At 32.8% G+C, this 12,623-nt stretch overlaps 2 protein-coding genes across 2 annotated transcripts; one reads left to right on the top strand and one right to left on the bottom strand.

Annotated features, from left to right (window-relative positions):
* Positions 1-6,203: 6,203 nt before the first annotated feature.
* Positions 6,204-7,483, top strand: LOC149406405 (uncharacterized). Its single transcript, XM_089604556.1, has 3 exons — positions 6,204-6,331; positions 6,409-6,501; positions 7,042-7,483. The coding sequence occupies exons 1-3, from the start codon at positions 6,307-6,309 to the stop codon at positions 7,212-7,214; spliced, it is 291 nt and encodes a 96-aa protein (XP_089460682.1). The 5' UTR covers positions 6,204-6,306; the 3' UTR covers positions 7,215-7,483.
* A 60-nt stretch (positions 7,484-7,543) lies between these two features.
* Positions 7,544-8,811, bottom strand: LOC149406404 (uncharacterized). Its single transcript, XM_089604451.1, has 2 exons — positions 7,836-8,811; positions 7,544-7,697 (listed from the first exon to the last, which is right to left on the bottom strand). Exon 1 carries the CDS (start codon positions 8,728-8,730, stop codon positions 8,356-8,358), a length of 375 nt encoding a protein of 124 aa, XP_089460577.1. The 5' UTR covers positions 8,731-8,811; the 3' UTR covers positions 7,544-7,697; positions 7,836-8,355.
* Between the last annotated feature and the right edge of the window lie 3,812 nt (positions 8,812-12,623).

Genomic DNA, 12,623 nt, shown 5'->3' with positions numbered 1-12,623 from the left:
TAAAAAAACTAATTATTCCAAGCTCAACTGGTTGATAAATACTGTTAAATACTCTATTTGCCATTCATATTCATTTATTTCCTTTCACATCTTTAATAATTTCTGTTTGGATTTTTTAGGGCAACAAAATAAGAGGGACTGTTTTCAATCTTGACATCAAACCACTGAAAGAAACACTTAAACCACGAAGAACATATGTGATATCAAATGCTTTAGTGGATATAGAAAAGCCAGACCACCAAGTTTTCCAAACAAATCTTCACCTCACACTCAAAGGAGACACACACGTTGAAGAGGTTCATGAGGACAATATACTTCTGCTTGATCAGATTTACACGTTCACTCCTATAAAAATGTGTAGTGACTACCTCATCAGTTCCAAAAGCATGAGTATGTTAATATTTTTTTTCCCACGTTTCATATAAGATACATTGCATGAATAATTTTAACATTTCTCTTACGTTTGACAGATGTTGTTGGTATAGTGCTAAGTATATCTGACAGAGGAATTAGAAGTGACACTGATTTTCAGCAGATTACTTTAGTTGACGAACAGTAAGCCCTCTTCATTGCACAAAATTTTATGTTCTAAACATAAACAACATTGTACATAACATATTCACTATTTTTTTATAGCCATGAAATCATTCTGCTCACATTGTGGGATAACTTTGCCAAAAACGAAGGCAGTGCAATCCAAGCCATTGCAAATACATTCCCTGTCATCGCATGATAAGCCTACGAGCTAAAAACTTCCACAGTATTAATCTCTACAAAACTACTAAAAATAATATATATGCAAAACTTTCTAAATTTAACTTGCTGTATTATAGGTTGTGTTACTCTACAGACCAATGTCAAAAGCTCTATCTTGCTTAAGCCAAACTTCACTGCTGCGATGTCATTAGAAACCTGGTAAATGTTTTGATAACTCAGCATTATATTTTCAACAGACAAATAATCATTGAACAAAGACCGGCAAGGATAGTAGTAGTGGGCGAAGAAAATACAAGCCTTAAAACTAATTTCTTAAGAAAATGAAAATCGAAAAAAATCCTCTGATTTTTTTTTAATTAAACTATTATCCGCGTGCTTTGTTTACGAGTTGACTATGCATATCGTTTAAGACAATAGAAAAATAAAAAAATTGTTTAATAAATAGAACATTAGAAGAACTACATCAGCATATTGTGTACATGTATATTCTACTATTAATACGTGGATTTTCCAGGGTTTTATCTGACCTATATATTCTACTATAGTTTCTCTTCTTTAATTGGCTGAAAACCTCATCACCATTAGTTTTTTTTTATTCATCATAATTTCTTAAATTTGAGCTACGGAACAAACAAGGCAAAGTTGTTGTTTTTTTAATTTTTATCAATATTATGTACTAATATAATTCTTCTTTGAAACCAATTCCCTACTTAACTATAATTCTTCATTTAACTATTATTTTTACTCACTTTCATTGCCCAGGAAGACAAAAAATAACCAGAGCTTATTTAGTTGGGCAAAAAAGCAAAAAAAGAAACCAATATCTCAACCACTTCCTCCTCCATCACTTGATGATACCCTCAGCCTTAACGAATTCCTTACCTTAAGCCAACAGGTAAAACAAATTTTTACGATCATTAAACAAGTAAACTTGCAACTACTTAATTTAAATATTTTTTTTTTGTTCAGAATATCAAGTTCCGCAGCCATTGGATTAAGGCAAAAGCATCTGTAATCAATTTTGATCAACGCTTATATTACCCTGGTTGTAGCAACTGCAAAAAAGGAACAAAAATGAAAACTACTGGATATTTCTCTTGCTTCAACTGCAATACTGATAGAAATACAGTTGTTCCATGGTAGACTTGTTTTGTTATTCTCATATTTTCTTTACCTTTTGTACTCTTCAAAAACTATAACAACAACCTTTATTTAGGTTAATCGTTCGAGTTCAGCTTACTGATGAACATCATGACGACTCTATCACTGCTACTTGTCTTGCTCAAATCGCATCGAAACTGTTTTCATGTCAAGCTACAGACATTGCAGCACTTGTAGACCAAGTACAGAATTTTCATAGTTTTCCTTTTGCTTCTTGACTGATCTAAATATATATGTTAGATAAACATCATTAAACTCACAAGATATTGTCATTTCAGGATGCATTTCACCCATCACTTCAAACCATCTTCACAACTCAGAAGGATAGTGTCAAATATTTTCATGTCAAGCGTAGCACTACATCAATGTCACCAGATGAGGAATATATAATCAATGAAGTCTTTGACCTTCCTACTGAAGAAGCTGTTCACACTACAACCCACCATGATGAGTCAGAGTCAACCTCTTCAAAGAAGCTCAAACTAGAATGAGCAGAAACAGTGAAGTCCCACTTTTGTAGTACCTGGCCTTTTGTAATACACAGTCTTTTATAGACTGTTTACTGTATTTAAACTTATGTTTAGTCTTTTGTAGACAGTTTACTATGTTTAGTCTTTTGTAGAAAGTTTACTATATTTAGTCTTTTGTAGACAGTTTACTATGTTTAGTCTTTTGTAGTACCTGGCCTTTTGAATGCATAGTCTTACTGAGAGTGATCACGCAGGGCTTCAAGAGACATTTTGCTATTGTAATCTTCTCTCTGTTGTACTTTATTTTCTTATGGACTGAATTATAATGAGAGTACTAGCTGTTAGGGGCAACATTGATTTTTGGATTTACTCTATTTAAATGGCTCTTTGTCCACTAATAGGCCGTTTCGTGCTTCTTCGAATATGCATGTCGTTTAATGTTTGGTCGCCGTCATTTTTTCCGCCTTTCTATCGAGAGTTATTGGTGTCTCTACACAATCGACATTTATGCATATAATCCATTAAGCCAATGAGCTGAGAGATACTCGCGGTTAGAATATTTAAAAGTGATACAACTACAACCAAACGAGCATTGCTCGAAGAACGAAGCAGAGTACAATGGCCATGGAAAACTTGCAGGCATACATATGAAGCAGAGGAAAAAAAAAATGATACAGAACTTCAGATAATAACCTGGTTTGTAAAAGAGAAAAAATTATGTACGTCATTTTTTAAACTATGGCCTCATAATCAAAGGCTACCAATAATAATAAGCAATGTCATACACGGCAACGTCAATACATCAAATCTGTATCAATTCTGGTATGAGTTTCAATAGAAACGAAAGCTCCTTCTGCGAGAAAACCAGCTTCGATTTCGCCTCCGTCGTCTCGTTGCTCTCGACCAATTCGGAAATCACCTCCGTGGTCAACGATTCAAGCTTGGCTGAATCTTACGTTCATTTTCTCATCTGAGCTAAATCTTACGTTTCAGGCTTGGCTGTGGCTTTTGCTTACTTGAGCTTGCCGTATGTTAGGAGAGAGAGATCGGCTTCTTTGACTTTGTTGACCGCGCTGGGATTTCTGAAGACGCCTTTGAAGAGAGAGATCGGCTTCTGGAACCGTTGAAGAGAGTAGTTTAGAAAGACAAACCATAAACAGACTTTTTTATATTTTCTCGACCGAGTGGAGTCGCGATATGAAGCTAATATTGTAGCCGATGATATAGAATCTTCCGATCCTAAAAAGGACACCAACATACCAAGAAATGAACAAACACCAAGATCACGTAAGCATAGTAAAAGACTGACAATTGTGATAAAAGTGCACCGTAAAAAAAACGTTAGAAAATATAATGGCTAACCTTCTTCAACCATTTTGTTCATGTGCGGAAGTAAGATTCAGAAGTAAAACTGGTGTTGACAATCCTGCAATGTCACGGCGATGACAAGTGCGTTGGACGTTTAAACCTGCTACAGAAAACCTATATCAGTTGATCCAATACTATTGTAATATGCATGGTAGCACAGAATTAACAGTGATCTGCACAATGGCCAAATCGATTCCGTATACAATGCCCAATGTCCAATCCAACCAAATTTTATTTTTTTCAAGATGCTTAACCAAATTTTGACATTTCGTAATTTTTTTTTCTTTTTTCTTTTTCCTTTAATTTTTTTTTTGTATTTAAAGGAAAAGATAAAAAGTTACAGTACAAGAGCCCAACACCCAAACAAGACCCAACAACTCTGGAGCAAAACAACAGTTCCTGAATTTTGATTGGCAGAGGATTTAATGGTTGAGAGAAAAATGTACATGTATGCACAACATAAACTTGTAAAATAAACAAGATCACACAATTATCAAAGAAGTGGATACATACTGGTGGTTTCCCATATGTCTGGTGGAATCTAAATTGAATCTGATTTAGATTTTCTAAATATAAAAATTTGATTTTGATACAGTAACTACGATTTAGCATTTCCTTTATGTATGGTTACTTTCCAATTTTTTGGTCCCAAGGATATAAGTTATATGAAAAGTGCGCAAGACGACGTGAATCGCGTGAGAGAGACGATCTCTGTCGTAGACGATGTGGTCGTCGAACTTGAGCTCGACATTGAAGCCGAGCCATGGATCGACCTTTTCAAAGGCTTCTTAGAGAGTGCAGAGAGAGTCGTCTTTCTCGACGCTCCACTCCGTGATCTTCCTGTCCTTCGATTTCCTCAGCAGAAACTTCCCTTCTTTCTTGTCTTTGGAGAGGATTTATCCCTTTCTCCCCCACGTGCGAAGCACGTTTCCCCTCTAGTATATATATATATATATATATATATATATATATATATATATATATATATATATATGTATGTATATACAAGCAGAATACCCGCGCGTTGCTGCGGGATGTTATTGATGATAAATGATTGTTTGAAGTATTTCATTATATTTTGTGAAAATAAATATGATACTAAATATTTATAAATATATGAATTACTTAAATTACTTTTTTTAAACATTAATAGCATGTTCGTTGTTTTTATTTTGTCATTATGGAGAGAAATTTGATTTTAGAGATGTTTTTTTTACCTCGTTTAAAAGTATTTCTTAATATTATAAATTTAGAATTTAATTTTTTTATTATATAAAATAATCAACCCATTAAAATAAGATGAATGAAATGGTATAGAGTAAGAATCACTGAATGCAAAAGCTATAATAGAATTAATAAAATATACATATTTTATATGGACTTTTTACATTTTTAAAATACACATGAATTGCGCCGAAACTAAGTCTATTTCATTTTTTAATATAAAAGACATTAATAATCAAATAGAATAATTTTTATATATAAATGTATGACTTGCAAAATTTGAATACAAAAAATGAAATAATGTAACAAAAAAATGATACTAATTGTTTGTAAAGTAATACATACCATTAAAAGTTTACATACTTGGATGTAAGTATGGAATACAAAAAAATAATATAAATTATTAAATATATATTCAAAAGAATATAAGAAAAAACAAAAGAAGATTTTGAAATTAATCATTCCTTGATTGCTCTTTCTGCTGTGTTCTAGTGGAAAATAATAAATAAATAAAAACCTGAAAATAAAACATAATATTACAATATGTCAATAAATAAATTGACATTATAAAAATAGTGATTTATAAAAATGTAGAATTACTACTTACCTTTTTTCATCTACGAATGTCATAATTATATGATCCGCTCTTATATCATGATTCACCCATATTTTGCAAATTAATAATCATAAGACTTGTAGCTATTTGAACAGTAGATTTGTAATCAAATGTTAAATTAAATTGTGTAAAACTTCTTTGTAAACAATATTTTTGACATGATTGTCATATTTTCTCACAACATCAGTTATTAATACATGTAATCCATATGGTGATGTTGTTCTTGACAATGCAACGTAAATTGTCCATGAGTAAACTCCCTTGTGCTTACCTGCATCAATAATGATGAACAAATAAAATATTTAGTACTAAGCATATATATATGAAATAAAACAATAGCATGATTGTAAATTTAAAAGGAATTATATGCAAACAAATTAAATAATTTCCATATAAAATACCTCGAATACTTAAAATTATATAAGCTAATATTCAACTATTTTTTTTTTATTTACGAATAGTCTTTTATAAATTTTATTTGATTTAATTTTATAAGTAAAAATATTAAAAAATTAATTTTTAATAACTAAAATTAATAGAGTAAATGTCTTTTGGGATGTCTTTTTTATTGGACTTCATCAAGTATCACAGGCCCAACCCAGTTCTTCCTATACATAAGATGTACAGCCAATTTATTGATTCCTTGCTTTAGGGTTTCATTTATTACACAGCCGCTTTCAGAAATAAGAGAGAAATAGAGAGATAGAGAGAGAGGAGAGAGAGAGAGAGCAACGAAACGAAGAACAAAAAATGAATTTTAGGGTCTTAGGACTTGGTAATGATTTCAATTCTTCTTCCTTCCTTCGCCGAGTGATTTCGGTCATAACTTTTTTTCATTGACCGTGGATTCAGTTCTTTACAACGGAGATGTGATCCATCAAGTTTGCCTAAATATCCTCCCAGCAAAGAGTTGGATGTCAAAATACGCGAAGAAGAATCGAGAAGGTTTCGTTTTTCTTTGTGCTTTTCTCGTAATCATCATATTTCATTATATATAATAATATGCAGCATCAAGAAAACAAAGGAGAAAAATCCAAAAGGATATATATGAAATGTTTGGAGTACATTATATGACGAGAAGGTTCACTTGGTCCAGAGTTTTAGCAGTGAACCTTTGTATATAATAATAACCTTTGTAACTATGTATGCAAGTGAACCTTGGTACAATTAATTCATTTTCACGCGCTATTTGTTTATTGGATCAAAATGTGGAATCATATTGGGCCACGGATTCATTGTGGCCCAAATGCTTAGGAATAAGTTATTACCAACTGTCCATCTAAACAAATATAATAGGAAAGTAAACACGTAGCTAGAGTTCATGGTTGACTTTGGAGCCAGCCTTTCGAAAATCGCAACTGTGAATCGGAGAATAGTTGACCTTTCGCTTCTCTTCTTAAAAAAGTTCCCAAAGGCCACAACAACAACCGAATCACCAAAACCCCATTTTTCTCTGTATTTCCTCTGACTAATTGATTCCATCAGAAAGTAAGACAATGAATCAGAACATAAGCTCGTTTTTGATCGGATTGGTGGGAGCGACGATTACGCTTAGCGCATATTCGCAGACTTACGTGTCTCCGACTGAGTGCATCACCGCGGGCCTTCTCGTCCTCATGTCTGGCTTGCTTGTCAGGGAAGGTTTCATCTCTCTCTAATCCCAATCCCAATCCCAATCCAATCATGATATGTTCTGAGAGGTGATCTGATTTCGTGTTTGAAATCTCTTTTGGTTTTTAATGTTGAATTGTATTGTATTCAACCATATTATCAATCAATCAGATATGGTTTCAGTTCAGATCGCTGCTATATGTGTGAGTTGTTGACTTTATATTACTTTGTATTTCTCGCAATTTTGAAAGTTCTAAAAGTTTGTAATGAAATGACATGATTATATATACAGTCAATTTGAATGTTTACGATTGTATACGGAATTTCTAAGATATTGGAAATGAGTACTGAATATATATATACATCTAAAGCCGTGTTCAAGTCTATTCTGCCAACGAAGTTTAAAAAAGATAAAGAAAAAAGTATATATTATCAATGATCTTGACTGAAAAACATTTTGAGTAATTTCGGACACAAATTTGATTCCGTGCCTTGCCTTGCGTCTTCCCATCAATTGGGCCTCTGAAAAACTGCAAGATCAACGCTAAGATGGTTAGATAACTAGTTTTTTTTTTTTTTTTTTATTCTTTTTAATTTTTTTTTTTTTATGATAGCTAGTCTTTCATAAATCAAATTCGCATGAAAAAAAAAAAAAAAAATTGCATAACAAGGTGTTGTCGCACAAAAATGAATACAATTTAAAACTACGGACGGTTCGATCCAACGCGGACCAAGTGATCGCGCTCAAGCCAAAAATAAGAGCTCGAAGGCCGAGTTGCACCCTCTTGACCCGGAGGTGTGTATTGGAGGGTATGACCGTGCCAAATATTGGCTGCCTACGTACCCGTGGTTCGGGATCAGGTCAAAACGTAGTTCAATGTGGTGGTTGTGGTTATCTTGAACTCGGAGGTTAAGAACTTGAGGCTTTAGAGGAGTGCTATGCTCGTAGCTTCTATTGAAGGCTTTAGAGGGGCCACTCGGCTCGTAGCTCAGCGTTCTAACTCAAGGGTCAAGAAGCGAGAGTGCAGCTTGTGCGTTGTGAAAACTAGGGCCTCAGAATTGGAACGCGCTCCATGTTGTTAAGGGGGTTCTCGGATTTCTGATCCGAGTTCGGAGAGGAGGAGAGAACTCTTGGAATGTCACAAGAGAGCGGTGAGAGAAGAGAGAATTCTCCAAAAAAGAGAAAATTCAAGGTCCCCCTGAAGTGAAGAGAGAATGACACTTGATACCCTCGAGCTTGAACCGCTCTTGCACGGACGAAATATACGTGGCGGCCTTGGAATCGACGGCCTCGTCCCCGGCCACGCCGTAGTGGCTCTCGAACTGCTCCGGCAGAAGGAACGAGACTTTGTTTGCCTTGGGCGGCTGAGAAACGACGTAGTCTTGGTGCACCAGAAACCCTAGCGCCGACGGAGACGACAAAGAGTGGTGGCTCGGCTTCATCATCTTGTTGTTTCCGGTCACGTAATGCGCCGCCGCCGCCGGCGAAGGCTTCCCCGCCCGGTAGAACGGCATCAACTTTCCCTTCATGAATCCTCTTCTCTTGTTCCGGTTCGTCTCCATATTATATATTGAATATATTTATATCTTCGGAGAGAGGTTTAAATAGTAGCTAGTAGTTTTCTTGTTTAGTATTTTGAGTGAGCCATTGCTTTGTGGGGGTCTCTATGTATATATATATACACACACAAGTCGTTTGTGTACTTGAGAGATATCTTTGATTGTGTTGATTGGTTATGGAATGGATAGACATCAAGTTTTATTCATATGCGGATATATAATGTAGATTGTGGTCCCATATCTAAATATATGTCTCTTTAGAGTAGCCAAGTAGGAGTGCTACTAGCTAGTGTTCTACACTCTTTAGCTTAGATATATATATTCCCAACGTTTAAGTTGGAACGCTTTTTTTAAGATATGGAGAATCTATGCGGGAAGGGAGCCTCAATTACTAGCAATTTTAATAATTTGAATAAAAATAGTAGCAATTATATTTTTGGATACAATTTATTAGTAATTGTAGATTTATATATCTACAATTGATGTTAATTATAAACTTGTAATTTATGATAACTGTATATTTTTATGTCTATAATTACTAGTAAAAGTATACAAAAATATAGTTATTACTATTTTAGTCTATATTATCAAAATTACTAGTAGTTGAGACCATTTTCCGTGCTTGAATTAATTGATATAAAATCTTACGGACTCTTCTGAGAAAAAGAAATCTATGGGCTCTTCTATAGTGATAATTCTATGAACATCTCATTTTAATATGTTAATTCCTATAATAGCTCACATTTTATTTTATTTCAGACAACTTTTGCCGATATTATAAATTTAACGGTAAGCATGTGAGAGAGAGAGATTAATTTAAAGTTCTTAATTATTGAAGCATAAGATATATGCTGTTGCAAGTGCATAATCAAGATATTTAATAATATGAGCTCTTTATACAGGAATTCTTAAATATCTAACCGTTATATATTCTATATACTATAAGTTAGAATATAACCAGCTATCTAGAGAGCACTAATCAGTGAAAAGTACAATATTCCTATTTACTTTCTTCTTGACTGTGTGGCCTATTTTCAAATTTCAAGACTTTAACAACACAAGAATAAGAACCACTTTATACTATCAGGATAAGAATCAATATGTGAATCGAAAAAATATAAATTAGAGTTTAAAAAAATATCATATCCACTTTATATATATAACTTTTTTACCTACTTAAAAGTGAACCGATTTTCGATTTGTCCCTGTGTTAAAAAAATTCTACAGCGGAAGACAAAACCGTTATGGAAAATTTTCAATTTGTCCCTAAGGCATACAATAATTTTGCAATTCGAATGCAAACATAACTTTATGATATCCAATCAGAAAATATGCAATAAAATCGAAGAAAAGATAAACAACAAGAATATTATCTTCCTAATTAATTCGCATTGTAAAATTATTTTTCTGCCACAAAATTAGGGAAAATGAAAAGAAAAAAAACTAATATTTGATAATGACACTATGCTTTGCTCGATAGAAACTTAGTGCATATTTATGTTCCTCAATTTCTTTGTGCAACAAATAATTATGCCGCGTAAAGCAAAATGTCTCGCTGGTGTATATTTTTTTATTTGAGCAAAACATATAATATATAATTATTGCGTCAATGTTCCCGCCAAGCCTTTGAGCACCAAATAGTCTCGCAAACGTTACTGCCAAGCCTTGCTCAACAATTTCATGCCACGCAAACCTTATAATTTGATCCTTTCAAAAAAAAAAAAAAAACCTTATAATTTGATGCAATTGGTTACAGTGTTTTCAGAGATGTTTCTGTCTCGCAAGTCGCAAAGATTTTGCATCACACAAATTAGAATATTGATGACATATATTTATGCCTATAGGTCTTCCGGCAGAAAATATTTGAATGATTTTATGTGAATTTTTTTTTTATCTACCCCCAAAATTGATATTTGATGATAAAATTTCTACACTACTCCTAAACATAACTCGAGTGGTATTTTTTCATGACCATTTTAATGAAAATTAGAAAACAGTAACCGTAATTTGGTCCATAGTTTTTCTGCTAAAACTAATTAGTGTGTTAACTTAGGCGTTATACATATGTGTATATATATATATATATATATATATGCACCATCAAGAAAACAAAGGAGAAAATCCAAAAGGATATATATGAAATGTTTTGGACTAATTATATGACGAATATTTGATCCACATATACATATCATAAGCTCACGACATGATACGATCTTCTCTACCCATATATGCACATATTAACAAATCACATCATGTATTTTCAACTTCCTTAACACGGAATTTGATCAAGAAAATAAGTCGAATTCGAGTGGATAGATATGGTGTCATTTTCCTATACTTCCATTCCATATTGTCATCGAATCATTACTTCTATCTTCTCCTTCTTTTTCTTCTTCTTCTTCTTCTTCTTCTTCTTCTTCTTCTTTTTTTTTTTTTAAATTATACTTCTTCTTGAATACGAGGTGGAGCTAGCTAGGATGAAGCCCGCCAGCCCAATCAAGTCCGTTTTTAATACATATTTTTTTTTAAATATTTCCACTTTGACCTTATTCAATTTTTATTGTAAATTTATTTTATCGAAATATTTCATATATTTTAACTTAACCTAGTCTTCTAATATATGGATACCCCCTTTGCGAGAGACCTATTCACGTAAATAAAAATTACCGTTCATGTAATAAACTGTGTCATAATATCCATAAAGTGTATAAATACAAGCAATGTATTGAAATAGAAAGGGAATGGTATTATCGCTTTTGTGTGATGGAGCGAGGTACGGTTACGGATGGTATTTACTTTCGTGTAAATACTACAGTGACGATGCAAGTTGGGATGGTTTGCTTTACTCAGACATATATGTTGAAAAGTATTTATATACAGTGACCACAAATTTTGAAGAAGTATTTTTCGGATAAGATATTCTACCTGATTGCCAAGTCCAATTCCCCACTAAGTGGATGCTTAGTGGATTCTTTCTATACTCTTTTATTTTAATTTTTTTTTCTTCTTCTCCTTTTTATTTGTTTTGTGCGAATTTCAAAAGAGTATATTCTGATAGCTGTACTGCTTGTAAATTATAAAATCTTTAAGGGCGCTCTAACTTAGTAGCCTTTTTAAAACTTAAAATTGTGAAATAGCCATCGTTTTAGTAATATTTGATAATTAGCCAATCTTTGATGTAATAAGACATAATTACTCTTATTTTTTCCCCTTATTCTTTGCCAAAAATAAATTAAATGAAAATAATTTATCCATACCTCTTCTCTCTCTCTCTCTCTCTCTCTCTCTCTCTCTCTCTCTCTCTCTCTCTCTCTCTCTCTCTCTCTCTCTCTCTCTCTCTCTCTTCGTTACATTTTTAGCCATAACGAAAGTTGAAAAAAAAAATGGCATTGCAGTTACTAGTCGGTAATAACTGTTAATAGGATTCTGGTAACAGTTATTACCGACTATTAGTTGAAACAGACAGGCAAATAACTCAATATTCATCGTCTTTTAAAAAATTACTCAAGTTTCATTTTATTAAAAAATGAAATTTGGACGTCACTATATTTTTTTTTTTGTAGAGTTTTTCAGATTCCTACTTAAAAAAGACAAATCTAAAGGTGATCAGTGACAAACATGTCACTAAACGCACCTAGATCTGTCTTTTTTGTAAAAAAAAAATGTTGAATAAGTCACTCATTTACCCTTAGTTGTGACAAATTCTCTTAAAAAAATCTCACACCAGCCCGTAGTAAATTAAATTATTAATTAATTTAATTTATTGCGGGCTGGTGAAATATTTTTTTTATATAAAATAAAGATTGTGCTAAAATTTTAAAATAAGTCAGTAAAATAGGTAGTTGCAACAAATTCATGTTAATTTTTTTATATTTTATGTTTAATTTTATTTATAA

The sequence above is a fragment of the Urtica dioica genome, chromosome 1 (assembly GCF_054948205.1).
Source record: "Urtica dioica subsp. dioica isolate 48M chromosome 1, U.dioica_male_clone48M_v1_H2, whole genome shotgun sequence".
Lineage (NCBI taxonomy): Eukaryota > Viridiplantae > Streptophyta > Magnoliopsida > Rosales > Urticaceae > Urtica > Urtica dioica.
Note: the sequence above shows the minus strand (reverse complement) of the source record. Positions and strands in the feature narration are given on the sequence as shown.

Bases quoted from the DNA above. Each gene is read 5' to 3' on its own strand.
- LOC149406404 (XM_089604451.1), bottom strand. From the start codon at position 8,730: ATGGAGACGAACCGGAACAAGAGAAGAGGATTCATGAAGGGAAAGTTG.
- LOC149406405 (XM_089604556.1), top strand. From the start codon at position 6,307: ATGAATTTTAGGGTCTTAGGACTTG. The intron at 6,332-6,408 runs GTAATGATTTCA...CCGTGGATTCAG, and splicing joins TTTTAGGGTCTTAGGACTTG to TTCTTTACAACGGAGATGTG. The intron at 6,502-7,041 runs GTTTCGTTTTTC...TGATTCCATCAG, and splicing joins CGCGAAGAAGAATCGAGAAG to AAAGTAAGACAATGAATCAG.